Raw genomic sequence first — 23414 nt, 5'->3', positions numbered from 1 at the left:
AAGGGCATCCTTAAGGGGATGGACTTTGAATGCAGTTAGGAACAGGCTTTACTAGATAAACGTTTAATCTCGGTTTCTTTTAGTAAAGGATTTAAGAACAGATCACTTAAGTGTCTTAACAAGTGTGACAGGAAGCAATGGAGCAGCCACACTGAAGTCAGGTGTTTGCACTCTGTTGTTTAGAGGCAAATTGTTCTTTTCATAATGGAAAAATGAGAGGTGGTTTTGTGTGAGCTAGGAGAGTGGGATGCCTCATGAGCTGCTTGCTATAGAATATGGCACTAAGCTGACAGGTACTGGGGGATCTGGATCATGAGAGCCCTTAAGCTACCAAAAGGGATGCAAATGTAATACCTGAGATACTTCAAGTTGTTTTACTGTCTCAACCCATGAGCTGGATTTTTTTGCACAAACTAGCACTGGTATGAATTAAAATATTTTCAACTGGGACAAAAAAGTCCTTGCAATTTTTTCCCAATGTAGTTACTTATCTGTCACTTTTTAAAAAAAAAAAAAAATTTAACACAGAATAATTTTTAAAGTCATTAAAAAGGAACATTCAGGAGCTCAGAAACACATGTTCATGGTTATAATCTTATGGTAGGTCATTACAATGGACTGACAAAATTATTCTGCCTTACAATCTGTTTGACATTTTGGAGGAGGTTATGGCAGTACAGATGTCATAGTGGGTTTTGGGGTTTTTTTTTGATTCTTAATCAGGTTCCACATGGCAGGCTTTTGTATAAGCTGTAGGTCACCTAAGATCTATATAAGGCAATAGGAATAAATGAAGGAGTGTTTTTAACTTCTATAAGTTATGGAGGCTTAGTCAGAGATCTGTGTCATTTATACTGTGTAGATTAAGAGATGTTGATCTAAAAAAAGAAACCAAACAAAAGACATACCTTCCCATAACAATATTTATGGAATAAAAGATACTAAATGGACAGAAAAAAAGTTTAAGAATATGCCCTGGTAAAGGGACTGCTGCTAAATAAAACCACAAGAAAAACTAGTGTTAGGCAGACATGGTTTCATGTTGTAATAATCCTGTTCTCTGACCCACAGTTCTGCATAAAGACATTGGACCTTGCAGAGCAGCTACTATAACAGGAACACTTTCTAGAATTTCACTAAATGATGAAGAGGAGGAGAAGGGACCAAACCCTGAAGGAATGAGCTATTCCACCTTGCCTGGAAACATCATCTCCAAAGTCATCATCCAGCAACCAACAGGTCTCCATATGCCTATGAGTATGAGTGAACTGGCCAATCAGTGCTTGAAAAAAGACAACAGTGAGTTGCGGAGGACTGTGTATTTATGCACAGATGATAATTTGAGAGGTGCAGATATGGACATAGTCCATCCTCAAGAACGGATGATAGAAAGCGACTATATAGTCATGCCCCGGGGCTCAGTAAATACCCAGACATCACTGAAAGATGAGAGCAAAATGAATATAGGCATGGATACGTTGCCTCATGAAAGGCTGTTGCACTACAAAGTTAATCCAGAGTTCAATATGAATCCTTCTGTAATGGACCAATTTAATATTAATTTAGACCAGCACCTTCCCACCCAAGAACATATGCAGAATTTACCATTTGAGCCCCGCACAGCAGTGAAGAATTTCATTGCCTCTGAGCTAGATGACAATACAGGATTATCAAGAAGTGAAACTGGATCCACAATATCAATGAGCTCTTTAGAGGTCAGTGGTGCATAAACAAATTGCATGCTCTGTTGTTCTAATTATTTGATAAGACAATAAACTGTGTCTTTGTCTAAGGGCTGAAGCTAATGTTTAAATTCAGTATAAATGATTGTTTGGGATCACACACTGCTGTTCATATTTCTCTTATTATCAGAAGTGTTTATACCTAGAAAACAAGATTAAATTTTCCGAGCCAATCTGTAGGAAACTGTATAGTCCTGGAGATTTAACATTCCACACGACTGCAAAGGATTTCGTGACCTACCAGGTAAAGTTCACTGGAAAATACTGTGTTGCTATGAGAAGAAAAACTATTTCTGCAAGATGCAAGTGATAATCACTGACCCTACCTGCAAGCACATGCAGTTGAAAATATTTGCAATTTTATTGCTGACAATCATATCTCTCTCAGATATGATAGGTCTGATTCTGCTCTCACTCATGTAAATCTTGGATTCTTCCATCCAATAGTTTACCATTTACTTATTAAATATTGTTTGCATGTGTGTGCAGGCATTGGTACAACTGATGTATGCAATAGGTACAAGTGGACTTCATATCCCAGATTCCAGTCAGATTGCAAAAGTGAACTGAAAAACCTTTGAAAGGGATACAGTTCATTACTACAATTTCTCTGTAGGATTTAAACACTATAAAAGTGAAAACAATTTACTTTGTTTCTTGAGACCTAAGTGTCAAATACTGCCATTCCTATTCAGCTTTTACTTATACAAAACCACCAGTGAGGTGGAATTGATTTCATACTTCGGCTTCCTTAAGAATTGGAAATACATTTCACCAGCATTTAATGGGAAAAAGACAAATGAGAAAAATATGGAACTTACAGATGCAAAAAAATTCTACTGTATATGCAAATTTAATGCCAATAGCTATTATTCAACAATGTTTGGACCCGTCTGTGGAGGTAAACAGAGACTATACCTGACTTTTCAATTGTTAGATACAGAACTGTCGCAAATATTTCATAAATAGAGGATATTTATGTATATTTTTTTTTAATGGAGTTGAAGTTTTGTGCGTGGATTGACTGGAGTGTTTGGACAGAAGATCAGAACTTAGTTTATTTTCAAGAGATGCCTTTACAAGCTTTGAATGTGAAATATTCTCCATGCTGTTTATATTGTGTGTGTACTACCATAAGCTTTTACAACACATAATTCAACAAAAAACAAAAATTGAAAAATTAAGTGTGGGGCTTTGCAAATAATCCAGTGGTATCTACTTTTTGTTTATTGTTACAGTGAATATGTATAATCTTGGGGCAAATTTTCAAAGTTACTTCTAAAAGATAGTGCAAGTGCTTGCCCACTTAGTGCTCAGACAGACAGACTCTTTCAAAGCAAGTTTGCATTGTTAAAGAAGTTACTTCCATCAGCAAGGGTATATTAGTTAATAGATCTTAGGTGGTGCACAGGAGTGCTTCTCCAATTTAATGCAACCCTGGAAGGAGGATAGCTAAGATTACCTTCCTATAGTATCCTCTCCTACCTATCTACAATACTGTCTTTCAGTTAATTTTTGTCAGATATAGAGGCTCAAATCCAGTCCAGTTAAGATTAGACATATGGGTGAGATATCTAGGGAAGGTTCATACTTCCTTGACAAGATAGACATACATGCCACCTTATCATCCACTCCACCTGAGGTCTGAATTACTCTCTGGTGGTGCCTCTCTCTTCCCATTGGTGATAAAGGCTGACTAGGAGACCTAAAAAATGAGACGTTAGTTAGTTTGTAAAAAATGGGACAATAATTACTTCATCTTACACAGAATTTGAATTCCTGAGGCCAACGTGGCTGGAAAATGTGGCTGAAAATCTCTGAGTATAGTGTACTGCTCCTTAGAGCTATTTTTTTTTTAACTGCATCTGTCTCATGTTTTAAACTTGCCTCTAAGATGGGATTTAGACACCAAATTTGAATGACTGTTCTGTATATAATTTTTATTCTCAGATGGGACCAGTAAGTATATAGTAGAATATGTAGTAAAATACAATAAAATATGGTAGCAGATATTTAGTCTCTTCTACCTTGGTAAACATATTAGGTTTAGAAAGCTGTATTTTGGTCCAGAAAGCTGTAAACAGTTATGTTATTAAACCTAATCGAACCCAGCATAATTCCATGTATTAGGAAAGAAACAGATATTAGGGCAGATCAGAAATGAAAGGAACTGTTTTGGCTTTTGTGTCTGCTTTTGTGGTTCTCAACACTACTTGATTATATAGCATTACTTCATCTTTTGATAAGGATGTGCTGCAATGAATTGAAGATAGGAACATGAAAAAAATGTACATAGAAGAAAATCAGTGTCTCAAGCAGATTCAGATGAACAGATCCAGCCAGATGAAAACTGTGATTGCGTTTTTGTATGTGCAGTGTGTAAAAAGCAAGGGTTGAGGTAAAGCCCTCAAATGTAATTGGCTAGAACTGACCAGCTGGATTAAATTTACTGGTGCCATAAACAAAATAAAGAAGGGAGGGCAAGGAATTGTTTTTCAAAGTATTTTTTATGTCCAGTACAATATAACTTTAAAAGATTTCAAGACCTTTCAAAAAGCAAGGATTTATCAGCCGCTATGGAACAGCAAACACTGCAGCAGGAGATTCAAGATCATTCTGCGTATGTTTTTGCAGACAGAGCATGAAAGGACAAATGAAAGGAGATGACGTTGAGAGGTAGGAATCCTCCCACTCCTATCAGCTCATTCTGCCATCTCAGCTGAAGTCCAACATAAAAGTTCATGGATTTCTGCTCTATAGGGACAGTTCCCCTTTCATTTTTCTGAAGAAACAGAGGTGTCCTAAGACAGGTGGTGAAGGCCTCCTTTTGTGTCTTCTGCATAATACAGGGAGTTGGGTTCTTCCGCTGTTTTCCACTGTATGTTTCCAGGTGCTTTCTCTGGAATTAGCATACTACTATTATTTTTATCATGTAACTACACATTAATTGTCAACTACCATGTGAGTAAAATGCACTTAGGCAGTTGTGACCTCTGTTAACACAATTCTTCCTTTTTCTTTTAATTTAATATAAGGTCTGTAATTATTAAGAGCATAATAATGGGAATAGGTTACGCAGCAGTTAGAGAATTTATCATCTTATCAAAACACCTTAAGATGTTGTGTGACTCATTTTCAGAAAAGATCTGACCCAGCTTCTGATTTCAGAAGTGTAATTATGAATCCACAAATATCTCAAGCCACAAAAATACTTCAGGCATAACTTTTGCAACTGGATACCCAGTAAAATACAATATATTGACATACATAAAATACTTCTTATTTGCCCACTCACTTTGTGGTAGATGCTAGTCTTCATGGCCATAAAACTAAACCAGCAGAATTAGAGGACCCTTCAGAAAATATAAAGCTTAATTTTTTTCACATCTTAAGATAACATTATTTCTTTAAAATTTCACTTCCATCTTACTAGTGAAATACCAGAGTACTGTGTTTGAAGGAACCAGTTTACAGACCTATGTTCTCTATCATTCAAAGAATCAAATATGTTTGGAAAAAATAGCTTTTGAGTAATATCTTTACCTTCTTACATTCATTAAATCAATTATTTTCTGTATTTTGCACATTCAAAGAGATAATCAGCCCTTAGAACATTATGTGTCTATTCAAATAATTAAAAAGTATATATAGAAATAAACACATAGCCAAAAAAACAAAGCTGTGTAAAGCGAAGGCTAAATTATTTTTATGTTCACTTTTTATGTTCTCTTTTATTTAGACTTTGTGTTCATTATGATCACTGAAGATGGATGTTTTGGAATAGAGCTATAGTATCAGTACAAGAATGTATGTTCTGACTTTTAACTCTGCAGGGAGGTTCCATCACCCCTACCATTAGATATCTAAACGGAGGCATTCCCCTTCTGATATGGAAAAAGAGCTTTACTTATTTGGATCCCCTTTAGGGTCAATGAGAGAAATAGGCACTTTTAGACCACTTTTAGACATCTACTACACATGCCCTCAGTGCAGGTGTCTCTTTTCAGGTGCGATAAAGGAAGCCAGAATAAATAGTTTAGATATAAGCCTCAAAAATGCTGATGTCCTAAATTTAGTCAGTTGAATCCTACAGTGTGTCACAAACTTTCCTCTCAAACTTTCTCCTAGTTTTTATATCTACATATTTTTCTCTCCAGAAAATGCTTCGTTGGGGACAATCAAATGCTTTATTATATATGAAAGAATTTCAGTTTTCAAAAGATAGTCTGAGAATGCCATAATATTTACATGCAAGTATTGCCCATAGAAGTGTAAACTTAAGGATCTGCAGATTCCAAATGTGCAAATCAGTGGGGTTTTACGTTATTTGGTATGTACCCAAGAGTACTCATGCAATTATAGGCACAGGCAGGCATATTAGTACATCATGGAGTTTCTTAGGAAGAGTAATTGAACATCTGGCTAATCTCCTATACATCCCTTATATGCATGGATTAAAACTGGCTTTGCTACCTTGGCATCAAAGTGGAGTGTGCTTCTTCAGTTCAAAGCGTTTCAATTTTAATGAAGAAAGCACTCTCCATACACTCTTCAGGAATGGTTTTGTTTTGGAAGTGTACACTCAGAGTGGTGTGCTCATTAAAATGAAATTACTTTGAAGAGAAATAGTGCATTCCCAGCCACTTAGATGCAGGGAAAGGTTAGGAGGTTTAAATACAGAGGAAGAAGGTGATCTGTGCAACAGATAGATATCCAGAATAAGTAATTAATTTCTTTTTATTGTGTAAAGAAGAAGTGCAAGAGGAAGTAGATACCTGCTGCTGGAGTATGCAAGGAGACTTGCATCATTGCCTTTGTGGAAGAAGAATGAAGGGTTCTTTCACAGGAATTATGGCTAGCATAGTGTGAGCAGAAATGGAAAAGAGCTGAAAGGAGACAAAGAATTTTAACTATTATAAGAGGAAGGATATGCAAAGGCAGACAATAGAAGCATTTATTAAAGGGAAGAAAGAGCACCTGCTTTGTAAGAACAGGAAGGAAAGCACTTCCCAAACTGTTTGCCATGTAAATGACTGGAATTCTCTTTTCAGTCTCATATCTTCCTTCTATATTTTCTTTCTGAGTTTCTGCTATGAGATCTTTATATGTAGTAAGACATAAAGCCCTTAGAACAACATAACAAACAAATAAAAAACCCAAGCAAGCAAACAAAAAAAAAAAAAAAAAAAACCCACTCCCAAAAAAACCACAAAAAACCTGAGCAAACAAACCAACCAAACAACAAAAAGGAAAAAAAAAAAACAGGAAAGGAGAGGATAAATACACAGTTAAAACAGTCAAGCTGGTCAATAAAGTACCAAAGCATCAGGCAGAACAAAAGCAAATTGGTGTGAAGTCATTTTGATTTATGATATGAGAAGTAAAAAGAGAGAGAAAGAGAGAAAGAGAGAACAAATAGAGAGAGACAAGCAGCACAGGAATTTCCTCTTTGTCATGTTTCCACATTGCATTTATTTTCAAGCATTTGGTATCTCAGATTTCTCTCCCTCCCATTCCTCATTTCAATCTTCAATAAGCTCTGGAGACAGTTCTCGCCAATTTTGTGACTGTCAGTGAAATGAAATCTAGCCCTATAACAACCCTCTTTTTCTTTCACTTGAGTGAGTAGGTTGCAGAGTCCTCTGACTTCAGAAATTGATGCACCTTATTTTCAGGTTACCATACAGGAGTGGGGACAGAATCATGCAGAGTTGATTCTAGTAACTGAAGATATAAAGAACCGAAATGTTAGTCAGTATCATGAAATGTAGCATGTATTTCAGACTTTACATTAGAAGCAGCTAACTTAACTACATATGATCCTTAAGAAACGTATTTTCGATTGCTTGTATATTTAAAAAGTGCTACATTTTTCCCCTTCAGAAACACAAAACAAGTGGGTTCGGTTGATTGAGTAAATACATATGCAGGTTACCCTATAAAGAAAGGGAGCAGCAAAGCAGAATATTTGCCAGAATAGTTTTGAATTGAGATCTCTGAAATTATGTTTGTGCTGTGTGTTGACCTGCTGAATTCGCTAGCATATTTTAGGGACTTAAAATTCCCACATTAGAGAACTATTTCACTTTTTCATGAAAATTTACTTGCTTTATGTCTATCTCATGTTATGAACTAATAGCCATCATAATCTTCTATTCAGAAACTAAGGGGTTTTTCAGTTATATACACACAAAAGACATTTTAAATCAAAACTGTCTATCCACATTCCATTTTTATATCTCTGAAGGCCAGAAAGATTTTCCCTTAATTTTGTTCTGGGAAAAAGGCCTCCCCAGGCTAAGATCTTGTACGTCAAATCTAATCTCAGAGTGAATTGTAAACTGCAGATAATAAGGCTTTATACTAATGGAAGGGTGGTTATAGCCCTCACTATAATATGGTATCTCTGGTTTCAATTATACGTTGCACAATGCAATATATCTTCAGGAGCATCTCATGTAATTAATCAGGCAGTGCTGTAATGCAGACTAGAATAAGGAGAAAACCAGGCATTTGTCATTTTACAGAGATGGAGAGGGATTTTATTAGTCATTTAGTAAAAGCAGCTCTTTCTTGGTGCCACCGGATTAGTTCATGCTGGTGTATGGAAATTATTCTTCAGTATTCTATTTTTGTCCCTCAGTGAGCAGAGTTTAAAGTTGCTCTGGAATTACACAGAGAATGTATATATGATTAGCGCAAAGTAAAATTGATTTAAAATAAATTACTACTGCAAGCCTCTTTTCACAGAGTTTCACTTTGGTCCTGGCATGAAGGGCAGGGTTTGGTTTTTTCCCCCATGAAATGGATTTTATCAATTAAGATCAAAAAGCTGTAGAAATCAGAGATGGAAAAAATTTTGTCAGATCATCTCTTCTATCAATGCAAGAACATTTTCTACAGTATATTTCTCTAATACATACTCAAACTTCAATTTCAAGACTAGAATGAAGGGATTCCACTTTTCCCTTAGCAGATTATGTCATAGTTACATAAACTTTCTTTATTCCTTTTTTAAAAATTTCTCTCTGAATTACAACTTTTCAGGTTTTTCTCACACCAGCTTTGTTTATTGGTTCAGAAACCTTTTAAGGTTTCTGAACAAGTTTCTGTGTTTTCCTCTTCCAGAGCCAATATTTAAACAAGCTGTATCACTTTTTTATCCTTTCCTCTTCATCCAGTGTTATTAACTCTTTAAAAGCACTTTTTGCTGTTCTCATCTGAAATTTCCCCAGCTTATAGGCATGATTCGGCTTCCGTCAGTGTAGAACTGACACTGGAGTTGTTCAGAAGGGGCTAGTCCCACCCTTGCCTGTTTAAATGAAGACGTAACTTATTTTTGTAGCATTTGTAATTGTGCATGGGTTGCAGTTCACTACTTACCCATACCTCTTTTTTTTTTTTTTCTTCCAGAATTGTACCAGTCAGCTCCCTGCTGCTGAATAATTGCATTTGTCTTCAGCTTTTTAGTCCCTTTATTTGCTACCCTTGAGGGCCTCCAGCATTTAGAGCTCTTCAGCTTGAAGAACAGATGACTGAGTAGTGAATAGGGAACAGTTATTCGTATTTCCTATAATATAAAAACCAGAGGCATCAAATGAAATGGCAAAGGGATAAAAAAAAGTAATTTCCTTTGTCATGTTATGCATATTTAAATTGTGGAATTCACTACTCCAGCATATTTTGGATGTCATAATTAAGAATAACTATAAAACATGATTAGACTAATAGAATGCTGTAAAAAAGTGTTATTAAGCTCAATAGAGTAAATTCCTCCCACAGTTCCAAGGATATTCCTAAAGTACTGAAGGATTAGGGAGGGTATTGTAGCAGGAATGTCTCTTTATACTTGTCCTTCTCTACATCATTCCTGAAGCACCACTGCAGAATCTGGTCAAATACAAAATAAGAAATGAGGCAAACTATAGATATTACCCTTTACAGATATCTTTTATTTATATTCTACTAACGTTAATATTAAAGTGGACCCCAAACTGATCTTTGAAAAAAACACCAACTTCCAGTCTATTTTTCATGTTGACTAAAATAATTTTCAGTTTTGCAAGTGGGTAGAAGGAACAGCTTCTTGAAAAGAAACATACTGATATGACCAGTTCAGCAGCTTATTTGGGGCAAGAGATTTCCCCTCCCCCTTCCCGATCCCCGCCCCCCCCCCCCCCCCCCCCTTACTCCACTCAGCTGCTAGCTTCTGTTAATTTAAATTGTAGAATGGGCCAGATGGTTGATTTCTGAAAGCATTTAGGTATGTGTGGAAAACCCCATTTTTCTCAGACAAAAGAGACATAACAAATAAACTTCATATAAGAAAAAAAGTTTATATACAATCACAATTAAAGCAATGATTTGCATGGTTTATGCATATCATACAGAAACTAGGAGAAGAATCAAGTAAAATGACAATTTCCAACTGGGACTGAAGGAAAACTATTCCATCCTTGTAAGAGTCCCAATGACTTAATGCTTCAGAATATGTTCCCTCTCTCAAAAAAACAACACTGCAGTCATTTCAAGGCAACGATGTAGTAGCCAGGAGGACCTGATCATATACCTCATGGTGTCAGCAACAACACTGCAAATAACTTTCAGTGGTGCAGGATCACCTTCATAACCAGCATCCTTTGTTTTTCAGGAACTCACAGAACTTGCCTGCTACTGTTCGGACCTGTGGCAGTTACATACTTTTCATGTCTTAGGAGAATAGGCTCTGACAGCACTTGTACTGCAAGTCACTGTATGCAGCCATGGAAAAAAGTGAAGCACAAGAACAGAACAGATGTTCTTCACCATATAAGTTTAAAATAAATGTGATAGATTCTTGTTGAGCCCTAGAAAAATTCTCACTGAGATAAATCTGTGGTATGACCTGTTCAGTCATAACTGGTGTGATCTAACAGCAAAATTGCAATAGTTGCCTCTTTCTGACAATAGCACAGTTAAATATGTTGCAGTCTGTTAAATATGTCTTTTTACCATAACAGTGCTAGAGATGTCCAGTGCAAAACCTAATAACCCAGCTATGCCAGGAATATTTTCACTATGGTTAAGGAGATCTAAGGCAAAATACAAATGTTCCAATTTTATAAATCACAGTATCTAGCAAACTACATATTTCTCCTAAACCTTCCTTGTTTTCACCTAGGGTTCTCAGTCAGACAGTTCAATGATATCAGGTTTATTACTGAACTGTAGCTTAAAAATAGCTTTTTCAAGCATTTTTCAAAGCTACTCCTGTAAACTTCACCTCGTTATCTGCTGTGCATTTCTTTTGTAACCACTGAGACTTTACTGTGGTAGATGTGCTCTAATTGCACCTCAAAAATAGATCCTTCCTCATTAGAAATACATACATTTCCTCAGGTGCTGATTTACTGAGGGATGATGAAGGCAGATGTCAAAGGTACACTTGTACCATGGCTCTCTTACTATGAGTGAGAAGTAGGATCTTAGCTGCTTTGAGAATCTGGGCATAATGCCCTCGTATTTTTCTTACCCCCAAGAACTTTATTGTTTCCATGTTTTCATTATTTTTGAAGAATTGTTTAAATTTTTTTAAATAATCTCTTTAAAGTGTGCTAGGTTAAATCAAGCCTAGCTGATAAAATATAGCTTCTCCAAAGCTTGGTGGTGGTGGTTAATTGTATTATAGACTGTTCTTTTATACTGCCTCCCAGCTCTTTAGGCATCAGAGTATATCAACAGTGCTACAGTGATATTCTTCATATTATTGTGGATTGGAGTGCCAAAATTTTAGTACAAAACCAGACAACCTGTCACAAAGTGGTATTATCAAGGGCTCAGAGACCATTTTCCACTTTCTGCAACTGAATGACTTGTAAAATTATTCTTTGAATTGCAAGAAAAAAATACAGCTTACTAAAACCTGTATGTTAAACCAAACAGAATCAGTCTAATGCAGTCAGTAACATTATTCATCATGACTTAATGAGTTTGACTTGTTCCTCACTGCAGAAATTAGGTGTAATTTGAAAAGGTTCCTTCACCATGACTTAAAGCCATCCTATCCTACCACAAAAATGAAGGTTAGACTGTAGCAGCAAGCCTTTTTCTTTTTTTGGGGTACTTTTCCTTTTTTTTAACAATCCTTCCTGAAGTGGAATATATCTTTTCTTTCCATTTGCATGTTATTTGCACTCCTCTCAGCTCTTCCAACTTAGCTGCTTCTTTCTACATCTTTTTAGTCTATTGCAAGCTATTCAATTTCCAATCTTAGGAGAAAAAATATATTTTTATCTGTTCTTTATAATATTTCTGCTTCTTTCTAATATAATTTGACTTTATAATTGGGGTGTTTTAGAATCTCTACAAAAAATTGTGCTAAATTATTTATAATACGTCTAATAAGCAATCATATTCTGTTGCATTTTATAGAAGTGATTACTTCACTAGTAAATCATTCTTGCTTTATATCAGATGCTTTGAATCAGATTTGTCATAACTGTAAAAAAAATCATTGCTTTCTCCATCTAGATTGTCATTGCAAACAAACAAGCTGAAGCTATAGAAAGTGTAGATGGCTTTGGCTTGATTTTGCTTTCATTTATTCCATTAAAATCAATGGAGTTGTACCAATGTAAGCCTGATGTAGGAAAGAATCAATTTCTGTTTACCTCTAAAAATCTACATCATAGATATGTATAGATAGCTGTGTAAAAAATATAGATATGATGATAATTTGCAAATACCAAAGAAAGTATAGAAAGAAATGTGTTTTATACACCAACAGGTTCGATTGCATGCAAATAACATGCATATTATTCATCCCAGTGAAATGCAGTCTGGTTTATTTCAGAAAAAAAATATGATACTGGTATAATAAACTCTATGCAAAGTCATACATTAATCTTAAATTATCAAGATAAAATCCACAGCCTCTTACAAAAATACCTAACATATATCTGAAAGAAAAACAAGAATGTTATTTAGACTCATTAATATAATTTGGTGAATAGTCCCCTTGTTAATACAACCTCTTTTTTCTTTCTTTTTTATTGCTTAATAGAGAAGAAAATCACGTTATTCGGACCTTGACTTTGAAGTAAGTTTTACTGAATTATTCCTGGCTATTAAAGGTATTTCCCTAAAAGTAAACATGAAGTCTTCAGCGTAGTAGATGTCGTAGGGTTGTTCAATTGGTACTGTACAGAACTTGATGAACAATTCATTAAAACTACTTTGGTGCAACTTGTTTGTAAAATATTCTGAGATCAAACTGTCATATTGCAATATTAACCATCATGGTTTCAGTTCTTAAATTTTCTGCCTCTTCATTTTCATCTGGGTTTTTTTGTTGTTGTTGTTGATTTTGGTTTTGTTTTGTTTTGTTTTTTGCTGGCTATCTATCTATTGAAATATGACACTTCTGTAGGACAGGCCATGTTGCAGAAGGTGGCATTGTTCAAGAGATTCTCAATCATTTGTTCTATCTCTCTTTCCTCAATACTTAGTTACTGGCATATGAGATCCAAATCCAAATAGTGATTATGAACGTGTCAAATTTTGAATGATGAAGTGCTGCAGTCGTCTAAGTTTATGGATCATATGCTATCTAAAAAAATCAAGCTCATGCAAGGTTCTTTAGGTTGGACTTCCACAATTTCAGACACAAGGCCTGCTGAGTGAGAAAGTTTTACTGGTTTGGTTAATGACCATTTTGTTCTATTTCAGTAAGTATGATTAAGTGTCTTAGAGTTTTGTTTATTTGAGGTTTTTCTTCTCTACTGTCTACCAGAAGAATACAGGAATTAGTTTTCAAGGGGATGTTAATTATTTATTTGGGGGTTTTGCACAGGTTGTCTGTTCATACGTATTAATAGTTTGATATAATTCGTTATGGGTGTCTCCAGAGAAGCTGATCGTAATTGCATGGAACCTACAGATCCCGGGCTGAACTTTAATATCCAATGATCAGTAGGTATCAATCATAACATTAAAAATTACCCTGTCTGCATGCACAAACAAAGGCACATTTTATTATTATTATTTGGGCAGTAAGCACAACAAATGTAATTTCAGATTTCACATTCTAGTCCATAGAAGAGAAAGAGGCAGAACTAGCAAAATGCAGTCATAGCAGTGGTAATAGAAGCCTTGCAACAAGAGAAGGATTTGCTTTGGTGACCTGCTTTTGCTGACCAGTGCTGAAATGCTGAGCATCCATGTCTGACTGTGGCTTCTTGGTAGTTTAACATCATGTTTGAAACTCTGACGTAATTTTCCCTGAGAGACTATAGCTACTTTAAGCCAACATGTAACATCTCAAATAATACACAGAAAGTTTAAGGAAAATAAAATTAAAAGTTTACCCTAAATATACTTTAGGATAAATTAACAGAAAGGAAGAATTAAAACATGAATCAACAGCAAAAATCTGAGGAGCAAGCAATTCTAAAACCAAACTAAGCAATGTGAACAGAAGTTTTATAATTATAGTGATATAAAGAATTCTGAATTTTACTGTTCTTTATTGAAAGATAGGAATATCATGCCATTGACTATGAGAACATTCTTTGTGGCAACAGATGCTAAAACAATCTTCTTATCACTCAGGAGAGCATAATCCAACATGAAATAAACACTAACAATGTGGTACACATTCTGCTCTTTCTTGCCTTGCACCGTTGTTGCTCCATGGCCTAATATTTCTAGAAGTATGATTATAATGCAGGAAAATACATTTGTTTGTAAAAAGGGAAGGATGGTGCCAGTTGCTGCTGTGTTTTAGAAGTACTGACTTGGACTAAACCTATCTCACCTCCCTGTTTTATGGTTCCTCTGATTAAGCCTGTGGGCTTTCCTGTGTTCTTACAGGTAGCATGGCTGGCTGGCTGAGGTAAAGCAAAATAAAAAAGCTACAAAATGTTCGAATAGCCACATCCCAAGGAAGGGAATTGAGATAGTGTTGTGTGGCCAAAATGCTGCTATACCTCAAAGCAGCTTGACTGCAAAATAGAATGGAACCTGGGGGTGAGGTCGAGCTAGAGTGATTGGCCATACTACTTAAATGTTTAACACTTTCTCTGCTTTGTCTCTGATCAGTGCCAGCTGGCACTCTCTGAGATAACGTCCTTCCACAGTTCTGAGGACAACATATGCTGTGAATGTGCTTCTGAGGATAACGAATGTTAAGTATACAGTACGGAAAAGACTGTGTCAAGCTTGGCTTCCTCCATCCTTTTTCCTTTTAACACTCAGCAGTCTCTACACCCTCAACCTCTCACACATGCCTTTCTACATCCATACGAGACAAACCCTCAGGCTACACCAGTCTTACTAAATTAGACATTTGGAGGAATATTCCTGGCTGCCAAAATGCCAGGTTTTATATGGATGAAATTTTAGAATGATCTTCACTATTTTATTCTGGACCACCCTTGTCTCTCCAAACAGTAATGTCCTTAGGGAAACGGTGCAACCTAAGTACTGTTCAAACTAGGCAATTTGGTTGTAAGCTTCTTATTTTGGAGACCAAGAGAATTTAGTGGCATTCACAGAGAACATTCCATGCTAGATGGAGCCAGAGAATAGTCTTGGACATGTTTGACTTACTGTAGAGTCACAGTTTCATAGTTTTAAAAAAAAAAAAGTAAATATTGTGCTAGTGGGCTGTAGTACAACACTCAACTTTATGTAGACAATTTGAAGCAAAAATTTGAAGTAAAAAAGTAAAAACTAAGAAATCCAAAAAAGCCATTTTTTTCTGAGGGCCATAGATGAAACTCAAAGCTAGCTGCTATGTAGTGTGACCACAGGCAGACTATGACTGTACTCAAGACCATAAAATACTCTTTCCCTGTTATCTCCAATATATGTAGAAATACAGATGCAGTTTTAAGGCCCTTTGCAATGGACTATAAATAATAGAAGTCATGTAACTGTGCTGGGTAGTATTATAGAAAACTTATGTCTCCAGTCAAGGCAAAGGGAGAGAGAAAAAGATGACATCCAGACTGGTCAGCCCTTGTCATATATCTTAAGCTAGTTAAAGAGGAAGCTATCAAAAACTGAGCCACCTGTATCTTGTTTTCTCTTTTTAAATAGTTTACCATTGCATTCTTAAATTATTATTTATGTGGGGGGAAAAAAAAAAGACAGACTGTGCCATACTGGGTTTAGTCTGTAGGCAGACAGTACTTCTGCTACATAATACACTATTAGATTTTGAAAAACACTGACTAATATAGTTGAACTTCAGAGTATTCTAAAGTGAACAGTCAACATGCAACTGCTTTACAGCCATTTTCTTGCTATTATTAAAGGTAAGTTTACACTTATACATGCAGTCCAGTATCCAAAACTTGACCAGTTTTGGACCAGTCTGGGTGTTTTGAATCCTTGTTTCTTCTGGCTGTGGTAACCCCAGCGAAGTGCCCTCCAACCCCAGCCATTATTTTCTGTTTTTTCCTAAAGCTGGAGAGGTACTGTTTCATGAAGTCTTAGCACTAATACTTAGCAGTAAAATTAAATAAAATTCATTCTAATTACGTTGAAAAGAAATACTGATGCTGTGGAAAATCCCAGGAGGGCTTTATAATAGCTGTGCACTGACACTTAAAAAAACATATAGGAGAGTTGAACAATAATATTGACATGTATTTTGAGAATTCAAGATCATAATTATTATTAAATTCTACAAGATGGTCTGAATCCTGGATTTCCCCCACCATCCCCTTTCTATGAGGCATTCACAGGATCTATTCTGATAATAACATTTATGCCAAATAATACAGAAAAGTGCCTTATTGCCTTACTCCCCAGGATTCAAGTAACCTGTGGCTCTTTTTGTGTTCCACCCATGAGGGAGAGCAAGGATACGCAGGACAAGTGTGAATACCAGAATGTCTTATTTTCTTTCCACATAGCAGTACACTCTCACCAGCAATAATGCTAAATTGATCATTAATTGCTGGAGCTGCGTTTTTTTAGAATTTTGTCTGCAATAGCTATTTATTGTAACAACATTACAAACTCACACAACAGTTCTAAAATAATTCCCTTCCAAACCTGAAGACATCTCTTGAAGATAAAGGTGAAAAAAAAATATGCCTTCAGGGAAAAATCCTTTACTGTTCCTAAATTTGTCAGCTGATCATACCTATAACACCTTGAAAACACAGCAGGTTTCCATTGTAGGGCTGGGAAGGCATTCCCCTATCCTTTTCTCTTAGCTGTTTCATACAGTATTTGAGAAAGAGCAGTTTTACCTGTGACAATACATAAAATCTGCAAGTCAAATTGAAGAAGAATTATTATTATTACTGTTATTCGTAAGAGTGGCCACAAATCTCCATAAGAATATTTGTGCTTGAGCTAGAGCTCAGCTAAAACCCTGTCATAAAAAAAGGGAGCTGGGTACAGAGTCATGTTTTAAGCCCTTCCCATCTCAATTATAGCCATCCACACACTGAATCCTCTTCTGAGAGTAGGTGCTCATCACTAAGGCTTAGTCTTTTCAAAACACATATTTGATGTTAGTTGTGAGTGGGGGTAGAAACATGGAAGGGCTGTCAGTTCAGTCTGACCCCCTTACAGGTGTGGGGCACAAGAATTAAAGAACCTGCAGGAAAGACCACAAGAAGATGTGTGTCTGTAATCTAACTCATTTTGCTAACTCAGGTGTTTCTGTAGGGGATGTATCATTAATGGGAAAATCCCCAGGTGCACCTAAAGGAGGTGTGCTTTCAAATGACATCATGAGAAGCATCTTTATGTTCTGTTCGGGCTCTGATGCTACCACAATCATCCTAGTATATATTGGTCTAGATCTCTACCTCTGTATTGATAAAACGTAGGTATTTCTAATAGTAAAGCTGCATTTTGAACATAATCCATGTAACAGGGAAAACAGATTAAATCCCTCAAATACTTTGTGAGTTTTCTCATAATGGAGAAGGAGTTACACAACAGAGCATATTTTCTAGAAAGGAGATAAGATGGTGCTTTCTAACAAGGAATTTAAAAGAAATCTAGAAGAGTTAAAGGAAATTTAAGCTACTGCACCTTCAGTTCAGATCGTTCTTTATAAGCAGTGGAGAGAGGTGGGTGTCAGTGAGTAGGAATTGTGGAATGAAAGCCAGGAAAACACGAAGAAACCAAAAGATCCATAGGTACATGTGCATACGAGTCATTCTGCTATTAAGAATAAAATTTTAAGCCTTTTTCTAGCAGACTTCCCACTGCAAGTGTTTAATTTTTCCTCCCACCTGCTTCTCCTCAGGAATAATGTAATGAACTGAGTAAGACATTTGCATTATTCATATTTGCTATTTAACAAATTCTTGGGTACACGATTCAGAAAAATATCAGAAAGCAGCATTCTCTATATTCCTAGCCTTCTATTAAAAAGTTTCCAACTGGAGACACTTGTTTCACTGTCATAGGCTATTTCCTGCCTTTAGAACTAGTACTTTAACCTACCAAATCCATTTTATTCCTGTGAGCGTGTCTCCCTATTTCAGCCAATAATAATCTCCAAGGCAGAACCTTTCTTTTTTAAATTCTGTGTATATGAAATTTGCTACATATCCCTGCCTCCCATAACAGCAATAGCTTAAAAGAATCCCTAGGAAGTCATTTAAGTGAAACTCCCCTCATAAATTTAGATCAGCTATCTCTAGTTAAATTACATTTTGCAAAGAGTTCCTCACCAAATCCTGCAAAATTTTTTCCGTTATTCACCTCACAACTCTTGTTAATAGGTCTTTAATTGCTGCTGTATCTCATGTCTCTTTTGGGAATAATGTTGCCAATTTCCTGTTCTTAGAAGTGAAACGTTCTCAGGTTACGGTGTAGCTATATTAAGGATAATATGGTTATTACAGCATAGCTGTAGAAATGCGTGGCCAAGAGAGCAGCCACATTTCATGAAATTTATAAACACAGAAAGCAAATAAAAGATAAAATTTAAAATAGGTGTTGGTAAAGCATTACTTGAGGGTCAGCTACTGCCATTCCATGTTAAGTAGTAACCCAGACTTGGCAGGAGCATGACTTGCTGGGAAGGGTCACACTCAGGCACTGCAAAAGTTTGCAGGGTTTGTCATGTACAACACCAGGGAAAAATCAGGCTTGACAATTAGTGGACATGCATAGAGACTGGTGTCCTTCATCTTTTCTATCAACATTATTGGCTGCTGCCCTGGCTGTGACTTAAGTTCAAGCAATTACAAAAGCTTAAGAAAAGCCAAGCTGAGCCCATCTGCTGTTGGACTGAGGTGATGCATCCTCAGTCCTTCCTGTCCCATGTCCACCCAGACCACAGAACCATGAGATTGCTTGAACAGTAAGCAGCCTTCAGCTTTGCTCCGGAGGCTGGTCTGAATCCATAGCTGAGCATGAACTTGTTTGGAAACAACTTATATGGCATGCTTGACAGTCGTAGGCTTGAAAACTGGTTTCACTCTCCATGTAGCTGTCAAGGCAGACACACGGCTGAGGGCTTCTCCAACTATGGGCACTGTCAGGGGTCCCCAGCTCTTGCATATGGGTACCATATAATTAGCTTTTGTGGAAAAGTGCCCTGTGTATGGGCTAGAGGGAGGGTGGTTTCCAATTGCCCAGATCATGAAAAAGAAATCAAGTAAAATTGAAAAACTGTGCCATTCCAACTGCATTTTATGATGATCTGAATGACAGAAGATGTCATAAAAAGACATAATATTTTGGGCTTTTCCATTTTGGACCAAGATGTCCAAGTTCAGTGCTCTCATAAAAATTATTCCAATAGGGACCATTACTAACTGCTGTTGTATTCTTATAGAAATTAAAAAAAAGCATCCATGCTGAAAACAGAAAATTCTAGAAAATATTACTAATGTGCAAGAGAAATATCCGTCTGAGAAATTGCCATCACTTTCAAAATACATCTAGGCTAGCACAAACCCAGCGTCCCTTAGTTTCAACAACCCAATAAATGTGGGGTAAAAACAGTCTCTTGTGTACAGGAAGAACATTAAACAGAGCAGAGAGAAGGCTTGGTGCAATTCACTTCCATTGCTTGAGTCTACTGGGAAAAGATGGCCCTGTCAAATTCAATTTACTTTATTATGCTGGGGAAAATAATGCTTCCCTTAAAAAAGCCCAGATTCAATTATAAATATAAGCAATTATGTTTCATTTTGCAGAAGGTCATGCATACAAGAAAGAGGCACATGGAATTGTTTCAAGAGTTAAATCAGAAATTTCAGACTCTGGACAGATTTCGGGATGTACCAAAATCAGGCAGTATGGTAAGTTTTCCTTCTTAGATGTTTAAAATATGATGTAGCCTTGACAACAACAAGAGTCCCATGAACCCAGTGTGTTTCCCAAGAAGACCTCACTCTATGCTACCTTTATATAGCCTCACAAAGTAGAGCAAAGGATATTTTCAGTAATCTAACCTATGACAACACTCATTAAGTTTTACAACTAGACCACAACTAGCTGACTGATATCATTATAGATGACAAGTAATTGAACTGTAGTGAACACATTTCAAATTTGTATGTGCCTACCAAGTCTACAGGACTTTGTATAGAAAAAGCAGCTCACTAATGTAATTTTGCCAATAGGGCTTTTCCTCTAGCTAGACAAGCAGATATTAAATTAGCTACTATAAACACGTCCAGCTAGATTCACCTATGCGTGAGATGGTCCAGAAAGCACACAGGGTCTCTGCAATGCTGCATCTTTTCCATAATAGGTTTATAAATACTTACCATGGGAAAAGCAAAAATTAAATTCATCCTGAGTTGACTCTGCTATCATCATAACTCAAATTTATACACACACACTCATACGCACATGCATAACACCCTGACTACATCTGATAATGAGAGCAAGGAAATAGTTGATTCTGCCTAATTAAAACTGATAATTTAGTGTGACTTATTTGTTAGCAGTAATATTATGATTAGTAATAAATTTATATATAATTTTATAACATGAAAATTGTATATTGAATGGAACTGAGCTAGAATCATTGTATTCTATAACTTTTTCAGAAGAGCTGCTCTCAGACATGAAGAAGAGGTATTAAGCAGATGTGAGGCCAATGGATATACATCATTTACATCATCTTAATCCAGCAGAAATTTGGCCCTGATTCTTTGATGAACCTTTAGCTGTGATATGTGTTATTTTGCACCCAGTTCTCGCTCACTCCCCCTACTGACATCTAAAGTCTGTATTTGCCTCCCTATTTGAGATTTGCCATCCACGTAAAGCTTGAATTAATCCAAAATCTCAAAGGGAATCTCAGTGGAAGAGTTGTGTTTACTCTGTCTCACATCAGCGCTATGTTTTTGAAAGGTCTGCTAATAAAAGCTGTCTAGGGGAATGGTCTATCTGTAAGAGTCAGAGAGTGATCCAGGTACCTAAATATAGGCATCGTAGGCTATTTTAGATGGCCTCAAGTGTCTTCATCTACATTATGATACAGGCAGTGATGACACAGGAAACCTGCACCTCTTATGAAAGATCAAGATCCAGCAGAAAATTCAAAGACATCTAAAATGGAGTAAAAATTATAGGTTTTGGCAACTAAGTCCCACCCAATATTTTACAGTAAAAAATCACTAATTAGTCTTAGTCCATGCTGTCTTTTACCCTATAAAACTTAGCATTAAAAAAAAAATAAATTCATTCAGTAGAAAATAAACAGCTTTCAGCCTGTTAATCTTAATATACATGAGCTCATCGGCCTGTAAAGCAGGATGACTCTCACAGCATTTTCAAGGACTAGGTTCTGTCATGCACCTGCCTCAATTTAAAATCCAGGTGGCAATCTCTGTTTCAAACCACTCCATATTTCAGGCAGCAAGCTCTTCTCGATTACCTTTCCTTTCTCTTCTCCCATTTTTCTAGACGACTGCTATTAAAAAGATGGCTATTGGTACTGGATCACTCTGCCATTCCTCACATACATTGGATCTGTGAAAGAAAGGGCTTAGCTGGCAGCTCAGGTGAGGAGCCTGCCAAAGTGTTGATTGTTCCCAGGGACAGTCACAAGGGTGCTGAACACTTGCCAGCCTGGCTTCCTGCAAATCCATTTCCCCTCTCTGGCTTCTGTGTCTCATGAGACCACGTTAACAATCAATCAGCCTTGTAAGTGGAAAACGCCTTAGTTCATCCTCGGTTTTAATTCTTCTTTCTTTGGTCTTCAGGAGAGCTCAGCACCAAGCAAGGCTCCATGGGAGAGTTTCAAAACCACAGGCGACTACCAACACTATACAACAATAAATGTATTAGACACAGAGGCAAAAGATGCTTTAGAACTCAGACCAGCAGAATGGGAGAAATGTCTGAACTTGCCTTTAGATGTGCAAGAAGGTGACTTTCAAACAGAAGTTTAACAAAAACAAACTGAACAAAACAAAAATAATTCATTGCACTGACAATAAAGAGACTTTGGGAAGCCTGACACTCCTGTCTGAACAGTGTGACTACTTTATGTCAGGCTCTTCCTGTGCCAAATGTCAGTGGTTTTTTTCGTACAGTATATTCCCACTAGTGCAGCTAGTGGAGAACCAGGTGTACAATTCTTACCATCGTGTGTTGTAAGTACCCGTGGAATGGATTTGTAAGGTAATCTTTATAGATAAACCTCAAGCAACAATTCATGTTGTAACAGCTTCATTTGGTTTAGTTTTCAAAAAACTTCACCATGAAGCACAATGTATATATTTATGCAGTTTTTAAAGTTTATAACAGTCTGTTTGGCCATTACTACACTTTTTACTTTATAATATAAAAGCAAAGGTTTTGTCATTAAATGAATGTCTGTTGAGCTACATTCTTCATTGCTTTAAATGCAATAAAGTAATAATCTCACTTTTATATGAATAATATATTTCACATCTTTATTATTGCAGTTTTCTCTGGAAAGCTCAGAGTAGCTTTCTCTGCTGCAGCTGTGTATAAAATATTTAAAATGTTGTATGGTGTAAATAAACCTTTGTCTACATATCAGTTTCTTAGTGCATTTTGTTCTGTATTTGTTTATCTTAAATCTGCATACTTATGAAGTTTTATTTAAAAACACACATATTGAATACATATTTGGAGTTTTAATAGTATGTTGTTCTAGCTCCTGCAAGGAGTTTCAAAAGTGTATGAGTAGGTTTACATAGCCATTCCTCATTTTCTTACATATTCTTTTGTGACAATGTACCATACAAATTGGACTTGTCAGAATACTGTTACAACTGTTCTGTTTTACAAGAATTATTGTCTTGTTGCAGAAAGACAAAGAATGGAAAATAAGTTCCAATGCACAGCACCCAAAGAAAATGTTGATTTAGAATCATTACATCTTTTGCATGGCCTTGTTTCTGTATAACAAAAAGACTTTAAAGATAAAAAATTCTGAGCTATTTTAGACAAAAAAAAAGTGTGTTTCATATTATAAATAAAGAGCAGAGCATAATTTATGTTGAAAATACAGTTAAAGAATTAGGAATAGAAAGAGTAGATCCTCCTTTCCATATTTAGAACAAGACGCAGATCTTCAAAACATCCTCTCATCTACAGCATAGATGTGGGGGGGCAGGAATGAAATGTCATCTCAAATCTTCAGATGCCATATTTCTAACAGAAAATTTTCAAAACTGTTTTGGTTTCTGCTGTACGGAATTGAGTATGCTGCAGACTACT

At 36.2% G+C, this 23414-nt stretch overlaps 1 protein-coding gene across 10 annotated transcripts in view; it reads left to right on the top strand.

Annotated features, from left to right (window-relative positions):
- ADGRB3 (adhesion G protein-coupled receptor B3) overlaps nt 1-22738 on the top strand; it is a 457019-nt gene extending 434281 nt beyond the window's left edge. For 5 of the 10 annotated variants that reach the window (XM_030489528.2, XM_030489530.2, XM_030489526.1 and 2 more), the window contains 5 exons: nt 1072-1715; nt 1873-1986; nt 12784-12819; nt 19904-20008; nt 21926-22725. In XM_030489528.2, coding sequence (XP_030345388.1) covers nt 1072-1715; nt 1873-1986; nt 12784-12819; nt 19904-20008; nt 21926-22114 — 1088 coding nt within the window. In that variant the 3' untranslated portion in view covers nt 22115-22725. Of the gene's footprint in view, nt 1-1071; nt 1716-1872; nt 1987-12783; nt 12820-19903; nt 20009-21925 lie in introns of all 10 variants that reach the window. The other 5 variants (XM_030489532.2, XM_030489534.2, XM_030489531.2 and 2 more) reach the window with 3 other exon arrangements.
- The last annotated feature ends 676 nt before the right edge of the window (nt 22739-23414 follow it).

This window comes from Strigops habroptila, chromosome 6, assembly GCF_004027225.2.
Source record: "Strigops habroptila isolate Jane chromosome 6, bStrHab1.2.pri, whole genome shotgun sequence".
Classification (NCBI taxonomy): domain Eukaryota; kingdom Metazoa; phylum Chordata; class Aves; order Psittaciformes; family Psittacidae; genus Strigops; species Strigops habroptila.
The sequence above is the reverse complement of the archived record's forward strand: the minus strand, read 5'-3'. Positions and strand labels throughout refer to the sequence as shown.